At 40.8% G+C, this 21,135-nt stretch overlaps 1 protein-coding gene across 1 annotated transcript in view; it reads left to right on the top strand.

Annotated features, from left to right (window-relative positions):
* mthfd1l (methylenetetrahydrofolate dehydrogenase (NADP+ dependent) 1 like) overlaps positions 1–20,325 on the top strand; it is a 32,145-nt gene extending 11,820 nt beyond the window's left edge. Inside the window, exons 18-28 of the mRNA XM_063902677.1 lie at positions 28–168; positions 930–998; positions 4,722–4,833; positions 10,190–10,329; positions 10,864–10,905; positions 11,908–12,011; positions 12,539–12,716; positions 13,340–13,447; positions 13,561–13,713; positions 18,951–19,070; positions 19,312–20,325. Coding sequence (XP_063758747.1) covers positions 28–168; positions 930–998; positions 4,722–4,833; positions 10,190–10,329; positions 10,864–10,905; positions 11,908–12,011; positions 12,539–12,716; positions 13,340–13,447; positions 13,561–13,713; positions 18,951–19,040 — 1,137 coding nt within the window. The 3' untranslated portion in view covers positions 19,041–19,070; positions 19,312–20,325. The remainder of the gene's footprint in view (positions 1–27; positions 169–929; positions 999–4,721; positions 4,834–10,189; positions 10,330–10,863; positions 10,906–11,907; positions 12,012–12,538; positions 12,717–13,339; positions 13,448–13,560; positions 13,714–18,950; positions 19,071–19,311) is intronic.
* The last annotated feature ends 810 nt before the right edge of the window (positions 20,326–21,135 follow it).

The following is a 21,135-nucleotide window of genomic DNA, read 5'->3' as shown; positions in this document are numbered from 1 at the left end:
TTTCCTGTTTCCCTCACTCTTCCTCAGACTGGGTTTGACATTGCGGTGGCCAGCGAGATCATGGCCATCCTGGCGCTGGCAGACAGCCTGGAGGACATGAAAAACAGACTGGCGCGCATGGTGGTGGGGACCAGCCGCTCAGGGCAGCCCGTCACCGCAGAGGACCTGGTGTGTGTTAATGTGTGGTCGTGTCATTCAGAGAGAGTGGGGATTTTAATCCTGACACATTTACGAGTTTTCATCATTACATCCCTGAATTTAAATCATTGAGGCAGCTGCAGTCTCCAGATAAATAAAGATACATGCTATGTCTTAACAAAGCAGGAATAGGTGTGATGGTTAGGTGTGTCCCACATTGTAGCTCAGGAAATCTGTGGCGTTGGACCCTTGTGGGTGTTTTTGGGTGGAACATAATTCATCATCATCATCATTTTCTGTCGAATTTGCAGCTTATAAATTCCCACTTGTACCAGAAACACCAACGTACCACTCCCCCTCTTCACAACTGCACCTCTAATGTAGGTGTAACCTGCGATTAGGATGTTAAGCAGAGTTTTCCCACCTCTCAGCGGATCCATATGTGGGGTCAGCTGGTTTTGGTTTCCCACTGAAGACAGCGGCCTGTTTTGTTTCAGAGCCGTAGAGGAGGATCCCGTATAAAGTTACATTAGTCTTCCTAATTAGACTGAATGCAAATACCCTAGAGTCAGCCTCTGGGGGGATATGGCTGTATGCTAAATGTGTGTTAGTGTGGACAGTGCTAAGAAAGCATATACTGGGGATAGTAAGCACACACAAATTGACTGTAGTCTCAGTTGGTATCATAACCATTTTACTCCAGAAAAAAAAGATTACTATTGTTGTAACATTTAATATCTTGGTCTTTTTTCCAACCCACAATTTCATCTTCCTTTCTTCCTTCCTGTCAGGGTGTGAGCGGAGCGCTGGCCGTGTTGATGAAAGATGCCATCAAGCCCACGTTGATGCAGACCCTTGAGGTGAGTCACGAACACAACCCCACTTAAATAGTCATAGTCCTTCTCTTTTGAGCGTCTTCTGCTGAATATCTTGTAGAATGTATAGGCTGGCAGTCCACAGGGACGTGAGACAGTTTGCACTACCTCTATCTCTGCTGTCAGGGAAGAGAAAGGGAGGCCTCCACTGAGAGCTTTTAGGGAAAGCATGATCGATCGCCTCCCACGGCTCTTTATCTTAACAGCAGTTTAGCAATGTGCAGAGGACAGGTGGAGCCCTCAGAAGCCCTCCAGATTCATGCTGTCCTTAATTTGACACAACATTTAACTAACTCTTCTGACAACATCTGGCTTTCATTTAGCTTTTTACCGTTAGATAACTGGACATACGATCACACAAGCAAATCAACTATTCATGATGTACACACCAAGACTAAGCTGTCGCTTTGCAAGAGAAAAAAGCCCAACCATTAAGGTGATAGATGGAGAAATGGAGAGGAGAGGAGTTTAGAGGTTTAAAGGATTAATGAGCCGATAACAAACCAGACATCTAGAATTAATCTTTGGCCTCTCTGGTACAGCAGAAACCCACTTGAAAGAAGTACCAAGTTCCTAGAAGACTAATTCATTTTTTTTAGAAGATCTACTTTGTGGAGGTGCTGCAAATGTGAACATGTTTTTAGCTGAAATTAAATTGTATGAGTGTACTGGGATGGAACAAACCGATGCTGTTGTTAACGTTGACATCTCTTACCGCCATACTTATTCATCTTAATGTATTTGGATTTAAACTTTTATTTGGACAAATCCAAACAAATTTGAATCAAAGAAACTGAATACAAATGTGTAATAAACATACATTATTTTACTAGTATATATATTTAATCAGAATTATTTATAAATGATTTGCCATTGTTGGTCTCACTGTGTTGGAAATGGTCTTGAGATACCACTAGTTACCCATTTCCACAAAGAGGAATTTAAGCAACATTTTAAATTCTCATCGCGACTTTCGTCGGCCAGTTGTAACAAAAAAATAATAATAATCCTTGAAAATGAGACGTCCTCTTTTTTAGCAGTGATGCTGGAGTACTTATCTGGTCATTCTGGGGTCTGGGCAGTGTGTAAGAGTCTTTTCATCCAGACAAAGACGTCTGCTTTATCTTTGATGTTGCAGCTCTCGGCTTACAATTGTCTTACTACAATCTGAGTCACTGAGCTGTGGGCCCAAGGTTTTTCTGAACGAGCCGAGTGTATTTCTCTGTTGGATTGATTTAAGCCATTAAAGTTAACAATGTTAGCAGTCATGCTTTTTGCCAATGGCTTTGTGTTTTTGTTGCCCGGCTATTTTTCGTCTGTTGGTTCTTTGTTGGTTTTGAACGGAAAGCTCGGTAAACTGGCTACTGGGTGGGGAAAATAAACACAGCCTGGGTGTTTCAGGGGGTGCAGAGGGGGGTGGAGTGGTGCACGAAACAGAGATTTGGTTACTCTCTGTTTTTTTGGAGGAAGCATTGCGGTCCTGTTGTGTGAAAGCGTTTCCTGTGTGGGTTTCCTGTCATTCTGGTCAGGGAGCTGGTATCGGGACAGTCAGGGCCTCTGAGCTCCGTGAGAATTTTCCATCCAGCTTGACCGCCTGTGCCCTTTTATGCCCTCTACGCTTGTGAGTGTTTGTGTTGAATACAGATGCACACATGAGAATAAAGTTGGCATATGGCAGCTGGTGTGAGTGTGTGTTAGAGCATGTGTTATTTCAGATGGGGTTTAGAGGAAACGTAGTACAAGAGAAAATCGTTTTTTTATCTCACTCTTTGCGTACGTGTCTATTAAGCGGACCTCAGTCGTCTTCTGCGTTTTTCAAACATCCTGTCTACGTGGCGTTTCACCGAACTGACCGCATGCATCTTTCCTGTGCAGAAGCAGTAGAGCATATCAGACAAGCAGACCTGGGACTGCTCTTAGGTTTGACTCCCCGTGCCGTCTGAAAAATAAGCTTGGGAACATTTGATTGGTGTGGCACTGGTCTGCAGCTGGTGTAGTGGACCGTACAAGAGATGCAAACAAAGAGGAAACCATGATCTCCATCTTCCTGTTTTTGTTCATTCCCTAGTAGTCATTATCCTCTTGTCCATCAGTTGAAGAGGGGACACACTCTGCTTCTCATTTCTTTCATTACCCTGTAGTGGCTGATTCATTTCCAGAGTCCATTTCCTTCATTACGTACAAAAGTGTTCTGGGTCAAGTGAAACGTTCAGGAGTTGCAAACACACATGGAAATCCACGCTATCTATGACGTGTGTTGCTTTCCATTGGGATAAAGAAAGTCATATGTTTGGACTGGATAGGTACACAAACCCTCTTACTCTTCACTCTTGTTCTTCCTTCCGCATGTGAATCATTTATCCATGTATACTTTCTTTCTCCTCATGCAGCTGCCATTTGTAATACTACTTTACACTCGCTAACAGACAGCGTTTGTCAGAGCCTTGTTAAATGGCTGATTTACTCCTCTGAGGGGAGGCTGTTTATGCAGGCAGAGGGAGAGGTATGCAAACAAAAGCTTAGAAAATCATGCAAGTCCTTCCCATCCTTCCTCTTTCCTCCCTCTCAAGGAATTCACATGCAGTTTAACAATAGGTCAGTTGCCTTTCCCCAGTTTTCTTCTTGAGTAGTTTTCTTAGTAATTTCCCTTTTTAAAGTCTGTCATGAGTGCAGCGGAAGGATTGTGATGTGGTGCAGTCGACCTCTCTGTATGCGTATTCTTTGATGCATTATCTAAGTTACAGAGCTCATCCCCTTAAGTATTTCAGGTCAGGCTTGCTGTTGTAAGCTGACAGCGGCTTGGAGTTTTCGCCTGAAGTGTCAGACTTTACCTAAACTGATAAGAAAATACCTTCATTTGCTCTGTAAACAACTATAGAGATATTTGTGTTTCGTCATGCACACTCTTAGATAGTTCTCTTTTTGGACAGTATTTTCATTATTCTTTTGAACGCAAACAGCTTTACTTAATACAAAACGCACTGACTTTAACAGTAATGTTGTGAAAACACAGCACACCCAAAGAGATAACTGCACACTCACAACACTGTGTTGTGAAAATATCATGCCGTGAATATCCATCTATCCATTTTGAGTACATTTCTGTGAAGTCTCTCTCAAGATACAAGTCATTATTCCATTTATACTGTATCAATATTGTGGATACACTTATGTTACTTGCATGGGTGGTTTCTGATAAAGAAATTGTATCGAAAGTTTACATAGATATTAACATTTACACTGTGAGCTCTTTAATTCAGAGTTCTACTTTTTGACCTATCGCATTTATTATCAGAATTTAGTGAGCATATTACATGATCATGAAGTGTATTGCATGTTGCACAGCCTCACTGGAAGTTACTGTACTGGCTGTGTGTCTGAAAGAGGCAGTAACGTAGACTTGAAGTGCTCTTTTAGTTTGTGTGTGTCCAGTCTTAAGGGAGTAAACCTAAAATCAGCAGGGGAAGGAAACTTGGCCCACAGTCAGGCTGCCCTGCCAGTCTAGCACCTCCTAACTTTTGTTGACTGTTTAGACAAACATGGTGCCAGCCAAAGTGCAACCACACTTTAATATATTTATTTAAGCTCCTCAAGGATGTTGTATTTAGTATGATAGAACTGGAAAGTCCTTATTTAAACTTTTTAGTTCCTGTTTTTTCAATGTTTTTCTCGACTCCTGCATGTTTAGAGCTCCTCTAATTGTTGCAGGGTACGCCAGTGTTTGTCCATGCTGGGCCCTTTGCCAACATCGCCCATGGCAACTCCTCGGTGCTGGCAGACAAGCTGGCTTTGAAGTTGGTCGGTCGAGACGGCTTTGTGGGTAAGAACTCACAGTTCACGCATACAGATCTGTCACACACACACACACAAGCTAAAGCAGACCACAAAACCTTTGGGAATGACAGACAACAAGATGTTAACTGTAGAGTCTAGAAGCGCCAGATGTGGAATTTAATGCTTAAGCTTCCCTAGCAGGGTAGCTTAAATTATAATTTACAATTTTCCACAGTCATGAACTTCAACTTGCTCCCCTGCTGCTGCAACCTTTGGCCTACATTCATCTCAGTTCTGGTTCTGGCTCTGTTCTAACTGACTTACTGTGCTGCCCTGGTGTCTTGCCACTGCGCAACTTTCTAGGAAACAGTCGGAGAGATTGCGTAAAAAAAACACAGGGGGAGAGGAAGGAAGCTGATTGATAATCTTAAGAGCCCCTGGAATGCTTTAGAGTAAACCACACTAATCCCTTCAATGTCAAAGCATACTTGAATATTTCCATTTTTATCTGTCCATCTCTCCTGCTGCTCGCTTTCCGTCCTCATTTACTTTGGCTGCAGAAATATGTGTGGAATTTACGTGTGTGTGTGTGTGTGATGGACGGGCAAAGCTCATCAAAGCTTATATTTGTGTGTACTGGGGAAAGGTTTTTCTGTGTGAGAGCAATAACAGGTAAAAGGATAAGGGTGATACACAGGCTGTCATCTGTGAGCTGGGCAGATGCAGCGTGAGCAGAGCGTTGGGTTTCACAACACTGGAGCGGGGAGCCTTGTGTGCGTTTTACTCCATCCACCTCTCCACCCCGCTCGTTTTCCATCTGTTCGTCTCGTTCCCTCCCTTCCCCGTCTGTGTGTTTGTTAACTGACTCTCAGGTATGCCAGGAACTCGACCTCCCTCTTCTTCCTCCTTCTGCAGCTGGGATGCATGTACCCCTCTTTCCGGCTCCCTCCCTTTCAGGCTCTTTCCCTGATGCCTTTTTTAACTGGCAGCACTGAAAAATAATGCCACAGCAACGTTTAGAAAAAGTATAATTTATCACAAAATCTTGAACAAGTCAGCTCTCTGTTTTATTCCAAGGTTTATCTAGTGTTATGATCAAGGTTAAGGTTATAAACTGGATTTATGCTCTGATTTAGTGAGAAAACTAGATAATAAAAGAGAGATTCATCCTCAGACTTGATGATAACACTAGAGAATTTACTGCTTGGGTCCTTTTACTCTCAATGATCAGCTTAGTTTTTATTGGTTTTAGAACATTGTAAAATCAAAGTAACGGTTAAGATCTTAATACATGATGACATCCCAACAAAGTCAAGCAGGATTTAGCTAGATTATCTAAATCACTTTTTATAGGCGCAATGGAGAGCACACTCAAATTCACAGTGGTGATTTATCATTGTCAAACACCTTGCGTAATAAAGGTGAATCCATGAACTCCAAATAAACCAAGGATAGTCTGTCAACTGTAGTAGAAGTCTGACTGTTTTCTCTAAACAATGAGTTTGGTTAAATGTCGCTAGTCTCAACAGACTTGTTTCTGGCACAGCAGGCTGCTGTTTGTAGAAAAAACCTCTAAAACTAATTGTACTCTACCAGCTCAGCAGTCAGATGGAGCCACAAGGCCAGAAACATATCCCCCAATAAATGCTTGTGTTGCTCCAATACTGTTGGATGTGTAAATAAGCAATTGCCATCAAGTTTGCCATATCAACTTTCTCAGGGGATAACATATCATTTAAATAACCCAATATCACCAATTATATGTATAAATCCTCAAAACGGATTAAAAAAAAGGAAGTACATGAACTCTCTGTGAACTCAGTGAGGGTGGATGGGGTGTGTATCAACATACTCTTGGCCGTGCTTCATCACGCTCTGTATTACTGTGTTTTTTTCCTATCACTTTGGAATCTGGATTCAAAATGGAGAAATGCCACCAGTAGAGGGGCTGCTGGTGGATGAATTTCACTTGCCAGATTTGAAGGATTCCTGCATCAGTCTGGAGTATTGAACGCAGATAACCCCTTTGACACTGACTTACTGTAAGATTTCCCACACCGCAGAGCCTCCCTAAACCCTGGTGGTCCACGGTCCATGAGATATGATGATGATATGTTCAGCATGTAAAATATTTCATGCTCTACACCCTTTTCATCACCACATTTTTAAACCACCTCAAGACTTACACCATTGCCATTGTTTTAACTTGTCTTAAAGATATTTACTCTGATTTATTTGGTAGTTTTATTTAACTTAGTCAAATTATCCTTTAAATTCTCATAGATTTTTTGTTTATAATGTGCATTTAAGCTATGGTTAGTGAATCAAAATCAGTTCTTCCTATTCAAACAAGTGCATGGGAAATACAGTCCACACATAGTATGATGATGTGAATTGAAAAGGCAGACTGGAATGACAAAAACATTATTTGGTTAGGTTTTATGTTGGGATAATAGATAAAAAGCACAAGTGTTAAGTAGAGAAAATCAGCCTTTTCCATTACAAATTGTGTTGTATGTCATTGTAACTTGAATATATGTGTTTTTATTACATTTTAGAGACAACCACATATTCCAAAAATGAAAATAACCATTTTTTTAACGAAATGAAATAAATCTAAATGGAAAACCCAAGCAGGAAATGGATGGTTGTGTTAGCCTACTTTCCAGCTCTTTCCGCAAGTGTTTTTTGGCATGGATTCTAATACCGATGCTTTGACTGTGGTAACACCATCCAGCTTCCTCTTCACTCACAACAACGTCGAACTCTTCGTCCCCTCTTGCTCTCTGTTCAGTTCAAGGTTGTCCCGCAGAACAGGAAGCTTGCAAATGTTTCCTCATGACATCCTCTGGGGTCTCCTGCCTGGTGAACTGTTGTAGTGGAAGGCTTGTCATTACTTTCTGTCATTACTCACTCATAGCCCTTGTTTTTATTACCTCGCAATTATTCTGTGCTCTCTGCATACTCTAGTTCTCAGTTTGTGGGAGATGACACATTTTAGGGAAATGTACACAAATCATAAACTTAGGAATGTGAGCTTTATTGGAAAGCTGGTTTAGTTTAGCATTGAAAGCCAAAGCTCTAGTGTGGGGCTAACGGGAAACAATACGCTCCGTCAGCGGCCAATTTGTCGCCAAATGAATGTATTTACATTCTTGTGCTCTTCCCTTTGGGCTTTATTTGTTGCTCTTTACTTAGAAAGGCTTGTTGAGATGGAGACGGTGCAGCCAAGGCTATCCTAACCACAATTTCTGCGTAACGTCAACAATGTCATTTATATTCCCAGAAACTGTTAAAGGGCCAGTGTGTCGTATTTAGGGGAGTTTTAAATCCGCTCCCTGTCACTTTCCCACTTCTTTTCTCTCTTGCCACCTCTCTTCTAGGATCATTTCCTTGAGTTGTTTTACTCTTGCATCTGTGGTGAAATAAATCATACTACTAATGCAGCAACTCCAACGAGAATGCAGAGCGATTCATTCCTTATTGAAACACTTAAGAAGCTCTTTAAACAAGTGTGTCAGCCACACGCACTTTAAACTGCAGTGAATGAGTTGTTTCTTACTGAAATCTTTATATAAACCGTATAAAGTTGCACACTTTTCTTTCAAATCTTCTTTGCAAATGCACAAATACATTTATAAAGTCATTCATTGAATCGTTATCCTGGTATCCATCCAAGTCTAATTTCATTAATATCTTTCAAATTGAATTAAATGATATGAGGGTTAGCTGATGGTAATTGTGTCCTATACACAGGCTGCCCACACAGAGATTAGACAGACAATGTATGGTCTAAATCACACTATTTAACCTCACTGGCTTTCTCATTTAACTTGAACGGTTTCCTGTAATTTCCACTCTCTCGCTCTCTCTCTCTCTCGGGATCTCCTTCAATGACTTTATTTTCTTCTAAAATGTGCTTTGGACGCTGCACCGACTAGCTCAAAGCTTCACTCAAAGTTGACATTTAAATTCTTTATCAACATTCAAAAGCTGTACTGTTCTCTTATCTTTTTGCATATCGGTTTATTCAGTTTTTCCCAGTAATCCAACACCGTTCCAGATAATGTCCTAGAGGAGGTAAGACTCATATTATTCATTAGTATTATACTATTTTAAAATAAGATTCCACTTGTTGATATGATTCAAACGTTTCCAGTAACTCTCGACAACTAGAGAGTTGTAAAGTAAGAAGTTAAAAATAAAAAAAACTAATTGAAAGAAATATTTTGCTTCAACCCATATTTGTTGAATTTGTTCAAAAAGAACATTTTCACTGCTTTCTTGCTTGCCATACTCAAAGGGAGTCACCATTTAGGAGCCGTATTCATAAATAAAAGCTGGTTTCAATAAAAAAAAAAGAAAAAACCTAATTTTCTCTCATGAATGACTTTGAATTGAGGATTTTGTTTAAGGAAACATCAACAGTTGATACAGTTCTAGTGCTTTGTTTGTCTTACTGAGAATCACTTGTTGAATTGTTGTTACGGTATGAAACTGACTTTTTAAACTTAACTAGTGTTTTATTGAAAACTAAGACTCACTTTATTGCTTTTTGTTTGAAGTTGTATTGATGGTTTGGGTGTCAATAATCTAAGTGGCTAACACAGGGTCAAATTGACAATTACTCTAGACATCACATGGCACGGTCATGCTGCATTTTCTTGTTTTTAACTCGCCCAGAGAAGACTAAAAAGCCGATCTGGAGGTCCACCTCTTTGGCGTTATACGTGCAGTTACAATGTTCCACCAGGATGCACAAAATAGGAAAATACACCAGAAGTCTTTAAACCCTCAATACACAAGAAAGCCATGAAATCAACCGTAGTCTTTCTCTAGAACTCTAGCTTGAGCTTGCCAGCAAGTGTTTTAGTACATTGGTGCCACACACAAACACACAATAAGTAACAGGAAACCTTATCTTGGCAAGGCCTTCATTCCAGGTGGACTATTCGCTTTGTTTGGATCCTGTTCAAGAGGCCTGTGTGTAGGGCCGTCCATTTCAGAGGCGCTCCGTCTGTAGGGAATCTCGCTGTGAACACATTACTCAGTTCAGTGGTGCTGTTCAGACAGAAACACAGTCACTCTATCTGTTGTTTTTCCATGATTCTTTAAAGATGTCTGCCTGGACCCAGCTGTGAATATAAAGTTGGTTTGAAGGCAAATGTGGTTAGAACATAATTACATTAAACAAAGAGGAAGAGCGGACTGAGTAAATGAGTAAATGTAGACAGATTAGATAAGCATGTAACGTATCACCATTCATTTATGTGCAGGATTTATTTGGCAAAGTCTTCACCTAAAGAGTGCAAACCTCTCGTGTGTATGCTGAACATAATCTTATTTTATACCCAATTGAGTTTGTTAGAAATGTTAATGTTTTGAAATCTGTTTCCTCACAGTGACAGAAGCCGGTTTTGGAGCCGACATTGGAATGGAGAAGTTCTTCAACATCAAATGTCGGGCTTCAGGGCTGAGGCCAAATGCGGTGGTGCTGGTTGCAACCGTCCGAGCATTAAAGATGCATGGCGGTGGCCCAAATGTAAGTTTACATAACACACTGTAACGTGTTTGAATTGCACCAGATGTCTGTATATTTTCAGTCCATAATGCTGCCTTAGACTTTCAAAATGTGGTTTGGCAGCCTGTCTTTCTCCCACACATTTTCTTAACAGCTGTTGTACAATTAAACAATCAAAGGCATAGGTCCTTTCAACAGCCTAAACTAGACTGTCACACAGTTATGTAAACAGTCTCAATCACCTGACGTAAATGACACATGCTTTGAGTGGTCCTGATTAAAGCTGCTGGGTGTTTAAAAGCTGTAACTCAGTAAATGAGTTGATACGATCTCTGAAAGTTATTTTTGTAAACAGAAAGATACACTGTCCCCTACTCAGACACATCACAAGGTTACATAATGGTTTCAGTGTCCTTTTTAATGACTAAATTCTCCATCATGTGGTAAATAAATATGGCCAAAAAAACTACACTAAATGCTAGATATAACAGCATACTGAAGAATGTGATATGATACTGAAATGTGTGTTTATCTGTTTTCTTTGTGTGTTTGCAGGTGTCAGCAGGTGCACCTCTTCCTAGGGAGTACATTGATGAGGTATGAGCGATAAGCAAAAATGGGAGCACATACACGAAAATAAAAAGCATAGCCACTGTCACAAAACAATTAAACAAGGAGACATAATGACATCGAGGTAGGTAATTAACTGAGCCTGTTTTATTACATTTAGTGGTAAGGGTCAGGATGTTTTCAGGAAATCTAAAGCGGGGAAAATAAGCCATCATTTCTCACATGTATAGTGAATGTATAGAGATCAGCTGTATACTCTCAGACATCTGATTCCCAGCCTATATGTGTACATACTTCCCCCACTAACATGGTTAAGAGCACTTATTTGATTAACAGCACAAATACAACCTTTGCTATGGGTTTCCGGGTTTGCGGTTCTTTGCAAAGGTGGGATTCTCTGGGTGTATGTATTTGTGTGTTTATATGAGTGTGTGTGTGTGTGTTAGTGTGGGTCTACCTCATATCTGGCTAAAATCACTGGCCAGGTTCAGCTGAGTAAATAATGAAGCAGTATAAGTTAATTCTGAAGCCTGTAACAAGAACCAGAAGTACTGGGGGAAAAACAGAGCCAGGGAAATTAATTTATGGGACCTTTATGGCCTTACCGCTCTGAGCCAGGGGCTGCATACACACACACACACACACACACACACACACACACACACACACACACACACACACACACACACACACACACACACACACACACACACACACACACACACACACACACACACACACACAATGCATGATTGGATTACTGCTGCCGAACTTGGGAGTATCTGGCTGCACAATATGCTATTAATGTGCTCTGCAGTAACTGGTCTCCTGCACATGGTAGTATACAATGTAAGAGTGATAAATGACTAACTGCCCACAGTAGGATACTACCCGTCTTATTCTATTAGGGTATTTCCACAGCAGGAGGGGGTAGTCGCTCCACGTCATGCCGTTAACGAACAACGAGCAGTTTAAATACAATGATACAGTTTTCACCTTTTGACCTCCTAATGCCTCTTTCTCCTCTAGAATCTGAGTCTGGTTGCAGGCGGATGCCGCAGCAATCTCAGGAAGCAGATCCAGATAGCACACCTGTTTGGGGTGCCAGTCGTGGTGGCGCTCAATGTCTTCAAGTAAGATGCATTCAGACACACACACTCACTAAATGATTTCCTAATAGAAGTCCCCAACTTTTCAATATGTGCATATTAATGGATCGTGGTAGGTAGTAGTGTTACTGAGTTGATTTGCAGGATACTTTTTATTCTTACTCAAGTAGGTCTGTAATAAAATGTATGAACTTCTACTCCAGTTACTTTGGGATACTCACTACTTTTACTGATACATTTAGCTGAAAAAATATGTTTCGATTTAACAATTTTCTGGCAGCTTGAATAACATTTTTATACGAGGCACTAACTCCTACTTTTTTACTTTAACATGAGTAAATATAATTATAAAGTAAACATAATTATCTTTTTATAAAACAGCTACTCGAGTGCTGTTTTTTTGTACACACCACTAAGGAGTAGTCCACACATTCCCTGAGCCCACAAAAGCCCCATTTTTGTGACTTTAATATCGATCTTAATCTCAATATGTAATTTGTCACCATTGCAAACGAGCACTACTTACAATGTTTCCTTTGGTGATCCTCTAGGACAGACACCCAGGCAGAGATTGACCTTGTGTGTCAGATAGCGAAAGAGTGTGGAGCATCTGAAGCCGTGCCGTGTCACCACTGGGCGCAAGGCGGCCGCGGCTCCATCAAGCTGGCCAAGGCTGTCAATGAGGCTGCCAGCAGAACCAGTGACTTCCAGTTCCTGTACAACACAGAGGTGAGAGCAGATACTGTAGATGGAAAATCACCCAAAAGTATGTTTTCTGTTTATGTGCACTCTAGGCTTCAAGTTTCCACACTTGACAACATAACTGAAAAACCAAACTCTACACATACTGTAATGTACATCATTCTGTATAGTGGAGCTCAAAAACCCAGGTAACCTAATTAGCAAGCTGTGGATGATGCTGCTAGCAGAATCAGTGACTGCAGAGAAAGTAGAAAAACTAGAAAGTAATTCCACGATTGCAGACTTATGCAAAGGCCAAATCTCACAAATGTAATAAAAAATGTTTTTGCCCTGGAATTCATATCCTCTCCGAAATATAATGCGTCTTCTGTGGCCCATGCTATAACCTTCTAACAATTTCCCTGAATATTGTGCCAGTGCTTTTTCCCGAAAAACAAACAAACTGAACTGAAAACATATCCGCTTCGGTGGAACTAATAAAGGAATGCAGTGTCTAGTATTAGTCGCACAGTTAAAGTCAAACATGTTGAATTATCTCACTGTGTAGCCCTTGTTAAACTTGACGTCACAAGGACGTGTGCTCACAAATCGAATTTGCTTGATTACTTCCTTTAGAGTGCTCATGTTGTTTCCACCTGTTTTTCCCATAGATGCCAATTGTGGAGAAGATCAGGACAATTGCCCAAAAAGTGTACGGAGCTGATGACATTGAGCTGACTCCAGAGGCCAAGGCTAAGATAGATTACTACAATCAACAGGTGAGATCATTCAAAGCACTGACTCTCCCACTGATGGCTGCTCCCCTCCTTCTGTCTTTTTGTGTCTAACTTACACGTGTTAACCGATCTTGTTTTCTTTTTCCTATACCCAGGGATATGGTTCATTGCCCATCTGCATGGCCAAGACTCACCTGTCCCTGTCCCACATGCCTGACAAGAAGGGTGTACCCACTGGATTCGTTTTGCCAATCCGAGATGTTCGTGCTAGCATTGGGGCTGGTTTCATCTACCCCCTTGTGGGAACGGTACGTAACTGTAGACTGCAACAGCTCGGAGCAGAATGCTAATGTTGACTTCAGTCTATGTAACTTATAGCTCACTGTGACTGTTCAATTTCATTCAAAATGGCATATAAAAAGTCTTAGTGTACTTTTGACTCTGTGCACACACGTCGTAAATAAACGTATGTGTGTACAAATCGGTTGTCTTGGGAGCAGGGTCTTAAAGTTCCCAGTCTTCCAATTTTTCTGTCTTGATTAATTTTTAAGTGTCTCCAGAGAGGTTTTAGTTATGTTCATGACTCCTGACAGCTCTGTAACCATCTCCCCACATGGGATCATGCAGGTGCTATAAACATCACCCTTCTTCCTCCCTGTGAGCTTGTTTTCCTGACAACGTTATTACTGAGCTGGAAGGAGGTGAGCCGGGCTAGCTGGAGCGTCTCGGCCAATGATAGGCCAGGCAGGAAGGAAGCAGCTTCCTGAGCGTTTTGCCTCCTGCTGTTTCACCAGCGTGCCCTGAGGGATGGACTTTGATACACTGAGGTTGAGGTGTCAAACGCCGGGCATGCTGGGAAAGGTATGGCAGCGTCTGTCCAGTCTCCCAACCCTTGCCTTTGATCTGCTATGGCCTGCGGAGCCGCTGGCACGTTGACAACCGTTGAACTGTGACTCCTAACCCGAAGAAAGACTCCAAAATGCTCTTTGAACTCTTTGGCTTCGCCTCGGTCTGCCAAACTGATCCAAAGAGGTTCTCAAGCCTCAGCTAGAAACTGATTTAAAACATTTTTTGGGTTGAAATGTCAAGAATCTTCAGTGTTGCTGTCCTTTACAGTATCACTAGGATTTCAGAGTTTTAGAAAGGACGTTGAAAGAAATTAGGAGACAATGTGGCGTGTGAGAGTAAAGCAAGAACAGAGACTAGCGTGTGAGCATCAACACCCTGTCAAATGAACTTGAAGCAATCATCTCATTAAATCAAATTTAAGTTTTTTTTTTTTTTAAACATTAACATATTGTGCTTTCTCATAATTTGATTGTTTTCTCACAATTAAGAAACTCTGAGGTCACAAGTGATTCCAAGAGGTGGAAAAATCTCACCAGCCAAACTCTTGAGGCAGTGAGGGCTTGAGTGTGAGAGGACGGGGGAGAGTTTGAGGGGGTAAGGGGTCTTTACAGGGTGAAGAATCAGGAAGGGGCTGATGTCATTCTTCAGATATGTGAGGGAGGGGTCATTTGCAGAACAATAGATCTCTTTAGAGTTCATATCCCGTTAGAGCTGCCCCTCACTGCAGATTTATAGAAATCCCCCTCTATGGCTGGATATTCCACGATTGGTTAATAAGTAACAAGATGTAAATCGCACTGTGATTAGATCTTAGAAGAAAAGCACACATGAGATGAAAGAAGACCCTCATTTAGCTGGTGAATTTAATGACCCAACGACCAGCCAGCTCAGTAAATCCAGGCAGGACTTCCTCTTTGAAACTGACCTTTTTCTTCAACTGCTGTCTTACTTCAGTTACAGTCCAACTGATGTAGAGACCCTGCAATTGTATAAACATGTATTTGTCTTTTTCGTTAACATTTATGTAGTCACACTTAACCTGAGTCCTAAACAAGATTCAGATGACCTTGTCTGTGTGAAGTTTAAAGTAATTCACTCTCTCAGGTGAGAGTTCAAACTAGAGCTATAAAGTCTTCCATCTCATCAGTGTAACTCCACCTGTGTTGTCACAAGGTAATTATGTTCATAAATTTTTCATTAGATCCATTGGATGAACGTACAGCCCAACATTAGGAGCAACAAAGACCCTGTTTATTAAATATTTACTCGCACGCTTGCTGTTATTCCAACATTGATCTCCCTCTAACGCTCCATTAATCTTAAATGGCACAATTTTATAATCCCCTTCTGTGGTTGTTGTTGACCGAGGCTCTCCTCCAGAATCAGTGGGGGGTAGATATCCAGCTACATTGTCTCCTCCAGGGTTTCCCCCCGACAAAGAAGCATTGTGTTTGGGCATAATAGAGGGACTGATTTGGCTGAGTGGAGTTTCCAACTTTAGCCACGGAGTGTTGTGTGTTGTAGCGAGTGCCAACTTGTTCTCAGGCTGGAGAGGAGCAGCAGAACAGCGCATCCTTTGTTGCTTTCAAACCTTGGCAGTTAGTCTTCACATTTTAGCATCTTTTGATATTTAAATGTGCAGCCTGATACTGGGGGCCAAAAAGCAGATTTTCAAAGTTGTTTATTTTCGAGTTAATAATTTATTTATGTAATTTCTTCATCTGAGAGGTTTAGTCCAACTGAAACAGTGGCGTCTTGCGAGGGCGATGTTTCTTTATTGCAGCCCTGCTTTGTTATTTATGATGGCAAGACAGGTGCATTGTCATGATTTCTCACCACATGTTATGGTAATATCTCATTCTGTGGACGGAAGTCTTTTTAGCAATGTGAAATACAACCAGCACGGCCTACCTCTATGTTTGTTATTAACAATAAAGCAATGATGTTCCCTTTCATCCATTAAATACAGTTACAATATAGAAACAGTTATAGCATTAAAGTGTGTCTTCTTCTTGTCTAATTGGACATTAGTATGGCCCTGCCATTTAATTTCTTTACAAAACACAGTGCTATTAATAGAAAGAAAGTCTGCAGATGTATCGTCTGTTTTCCTGACATGGTTGTCCTTAGCTTTCCAACCAACCTTGGTGGATATTTTCATGCTAAAATGCACCATGGGAGTCTTTCTTAACTTCTCCTTCTATCTTTTCATATACTCACGCTTGTACATATTTTTGATTCAATTTGGTGCTTAACCTTGGAGTGTTTCATGCCAAGCTATATAAGGTTCTTCAGCAGTGAGTCACATAACATAGTGCGGGAAAATTCAACTACATTTTCAGCGACCTGAAATAGCCTCTCCCACTGATCAATTCCTTAGTCATGTCTTGACGTCATGCAGCAGTGAATGGATTTTGTGATTCTACAACTGAAAGAGGGTGTCTATTAGAATAAAGGGTGATGCATTGATATTGAATTCCTTTAATGCTGTTTTTAGTCTGAGTCATCTTTGGTTAAAGCTCTATTGATGGATGTGACCCAGAACAGTGTCGGGAAACTGTGGCAGTCCCTGTTGATGTCAGACCAGCCAACAATAAGAGGGAGCAGTAAGCATCCGCTCTGTGGGATTATGTAAGCATGTCCTCTTCTTTTCGTCCCTTGGTTTACATGCAGAGTTTCCTCAGACAGGAAATTGGCTGGTCACTTCCTCCTGTCTCATGTCCACTAATGGGCCCATAAAACTGGCCCTGGGTCAGAGGGAAGGAGGCACGCAAAGAATGTCGCTCCCTGTCTAATGAGCGAGATAATTAACTTTTTAGCTTGCATGTGTATTGAACTGTGCGAATCGATTCTGTCTTTTCATCTGCCAAACCACAGACACTAGGGTAACTCATTTATTGACTGGAAACTTATGATTGAAACTAGGAAATTAATTTCGGCACCAAAACCAGATGAAAAAAGTCTTGACTAAGGCTGTTAACTACAGCACATGCTGTTGATTTCTGGTCTTGTTGACTGTACGCGTGAGCCACCATTCACATGCTCTCTCCTGATCACGTCACCAATTGAATTAGGAAGGATTTCCACTGTCCGTTGCTTCTGTTTTTTTTTTCTCTTCCTATTGAATCTATCTCAGTGCTACTCCCCATGGCCCCCCCTGATAGAAGTTCACTTTCAGCTGGTAATAGTAACACTCGTGATCATCCACACAAACACACGCACAGGTCTCAAATACCGCAGCCTTTTCATTTCTTAGAATTTGTGAATAAATGTTATGAAACTATTTTTATCCTCTAGTTTGGGAAATACTTTTAGATGTAGGTGATCTGGAGGATTTCATCTGACCCCCGTCCTTGAGCTCCATCGGATTGGTAGTCAGTGTTCCCAGTATGATTCTGGATATGGCCTCCTAACTTGTCTCGTGTCTGAGAGTTGGCCTTTTATTATCTATATTTTGATGACACAAAGCCACCATTGTCTATGGCCAAATTCATCACTGCTCAAGTGGAGGTTGTCTTCACATTGATCCTCTGTCTGCCCAGAGTTAAGTGACTCTAGATTATAGTTATTGAACCTGTAGTGGGGGGATCCTCTCTTTCTATGCAGACTTTCATACGGATTCTCTTTGGGTGAAGAACAACTGTGTTGTGGCAAAGCCTTTGATGTGAGGTTAAAGTTATTATCTTGATAGTAATCTTAATGTTGTTATATTGTTCTGATGTCAGTGACATTTTTACGAGTCAAAAAAATAAACCATCTGCAAATACTTGATCCTCAAGGAGGTCCATTCATTCAGCAGATCGAAGGAATAATGTGGTTTTATCTTTCATGATATCATTTGTATCATTTATTTGAGACATCAGTTTATTTATATATTTTTTATAATAATATTTCAGTGCAGCTGCATTGTCTCCCACATAGCGTCTCCACGATAACAATGAAAGGCTATACATAAACTCACAGGGGACTTTTAAGTAGAGCTGTTGTCTGTGTGCTCTTTTTGTGTCGTATAATAAGTTACATTTCAAAATAAATACTTTAAATGGGAAAACATTTGGTTATGGCAGCCGATCCTGCAGTGCGGGGGATTTTAATCGGAACAAAACACCTGAAACCGTGAAAAGACGAATGTCTACTCACATCTGTTTATAGTACACACATACATACATATATATATTATACACATCTGCCATACATATCTGTTTATAGTATACATATCTATATATTATACATATCTGCCACATACATCTGTTATACGTAATATATGCATCTGTCCATACCTCCTCATTCCACAGAGTAAAGTATTTAAATACTCTCAATGTATTCCACATATGTATATATTTCACATCCTCAAATCTTTATTGTTGTTATTGTAAATATTCTTCTCTCTTTTTGCACTATTTTATTTATCTTATTTGCACCATGTATGTTGAGTTGTTGGAGGAGCATGGGACATAAGAATTTCATATGACCACTAAAACCTTGAAACCTTGAAACAAAAGCTACATTTTAAAAACGTATTCATCTTTAACCTTCATGATTATTTTTTTTATAAATCTAATTCTGTTTACATTTACACATGCATACAGTTTACTTGCACTATTTTTATTGCTCTATTTTATTGCTTAATTGCTTTTTATGTCTTAAGTTCCCTCCAGTTAAGTTCCCTCTCTCTACTTTTGCTGTGTGTCCTCAGATGAGCACCATGCCCGGCCTGCCGACCCGACCCTGTTTCTACGACATCGACCTTGACCCGGTCACCGAGGAGATCACCGGGCTCTTCTGAAGCGTGCTTCGAAGATAGATGTTGTCTCAGGTATCCTCTCGTACACATCAACATAAAATGCTCCATAAACCGTACAAGCCTTTTGAAGGATCCTCCATTGTGTCGTTATAAATAGTTTACTAGCAGCCATTTTCTCTATTGCTAGACTTTATTTCCTCCCTGGAGTGTTTAATTTACTACCTCATTCACTCAGTGCCGAGGCTCCAGTCTGGGAGGATATTCTCACTTATACACACTTTAAATCTTCATTCTGTTTTGTTTTTTTGTCCAGGCTTCCTGCTCTGTAGTCATGATCCCAAGCTCCACGTTTGCACCATCAGACTCATCTATGCCCTCCATCTTTGACAGGAAATGCTTTCTTTGCTCTCCATTTTCTGAGGAAATTATTACTGGAGTATTACCTTGAAGTTGTAATTGCACATCTGTTTGACATGCCAAAGATGACCTCCTACAGCCATATCAAGTGAATCGTATGCTTTATGTTTATGCTTTTGAACTCTCTATGTATAGAAGAGTCACATTGAGTCTTAAAAACTTTTTTTTAATTCTGTTTTCAAGTTATTACTCAAATGTCTTACAACAGTGCCCTGTTTTTTACGCATGTCATAAGTTTTTGACTTGAAATATTTATTTACTAAAATGCTGATGTACGCTCAAAAAGCCATTATGGTGTTTCTGTGACCTGTTTTGTCTTAAACTGCTGGATGCTGCTGAATATCCAAAATGCTGTTGAGAAAGCAGTACATGGAACACAAGTTTGACTTAGCAGTTCAAAGTATTATGAGGTATGCTTTTCAAGCATTGTGTTTTTGTGCTAATAAAGCCTAAAATTGGGATGTATTTTAATATCAGTTTGGTAACTTTAATGACTTCCCAGGTCATTGCTGTGTGAAATGGCCTTTCTGCTATTTTCTCTAAAGGTTAATGCGTTATTAAATAACGGTACAACGTTCAGGATGTGGATCTCCTCCAAACAGCTGAATGTTACTCTTCTCTGACATTCTCAAATGTGCATATGTGATTAAATTCCTATGTCTGTGTCCGAATCCTTTACTTTCCCTGGGAATTAGTTGATAACCAAATCACAATGAAATGGCAGAAGTAACTGAAGCTGTTTTTCAAGTTTTATTTTACAAACCCAAAACCAAATGTTTTGTAACCAGTGTTAACCCTGACCAACATGTGTTTTTGTTTGTTTTCTTGTTTACAACAGCATGTTACAGATTCTGGTCTTCTGAGATCGAATGTGTGTGCCTTTCTAATAAACCTTTTATTTACTCCAAAACTGTTATGTGTTTTCACGCCCAGCAGTTGACTTGTGGTTCATGCCATCTGTTGTTTGAACACATGCACTCTCTTCCTGTTGTGAACCGCAGCTCCAACACAAACCTGTTTTTTACGAAAAAAGAAAAACTTCCTCTTTCTTTCACACCCCAGTCACATATTAAAACTTACATTTTCTACACTGTTTTTCTACCCGAGTGCAGCTTGACTTTCCTCCTTCAGGGATGTTGTAAGCGTGACTGTAAGCCAAGGTTCGGCCCGCTCAGCAGCACCCCAGGGTGCAGCATCTGTCATTATGAGGTGTTTGGGTTTACAACATGAAGCCAACATACTGTACATGTGTGCACATGTGTGTGCCTGTCATAGCTGGCATTCCACACCTGCTAAGTGTGTTATTCTCTGTGTTCACCAGGCGGGATCTGGCACTTTAACTACAGGCAAGAGTGCAGGAATGCTCGTGTGTGTGTGTGTGTGTGTGTGTGTGTGTGTGTGTGTGTGTGTGTGTGTGTGTGTGTGTGTGTGTGTGTGTGTGTGTGTGTGTGTGTGTGTGTGTGTGTGTGTGTGTGTGTGTGTGTGTGTGTGTGTGTGTGTGTGTGTGTGTGTGTGTGTGTGTGTGTGTGTGTGTGTGTGTGTGTGTGTGTGTGTGTGTGTGTGTGTGTGTGTGTGTGTGTGTGTGTGTGTGTGTGTGTGTGTGTGTGTGTGTGTGTGTGTGTGTGTGTGTGTGTGTGTGTGTGTGTGTGTGTGTGTGTGTGTGTGTGTGTGTGTGTGTGTGTGTGTGTGTGTGTGTGTGTGTGTGTGTGTGTGTGTGTGT

Source organism: Eleginops maclovinus, chromosome 15 (genome assembly GCF_036324505.1).
Source record: "Eleginops maclovinus isolate JMC-PN-2008 ecotype Puerto Natales chromosome 15, JC_Emac_rtc_rv5, whole genome shotgun sequence".
Classification (NCBI taxonomy): Eukaryota; Metazoa; Chordata; class Actinopteri; order Perciformes; family Eleginopidae; genus Eleginops; species Eleginops maclovinus.
This window is presented reverse-complemented; position numbering and strand designations above follow the sequence as displayed.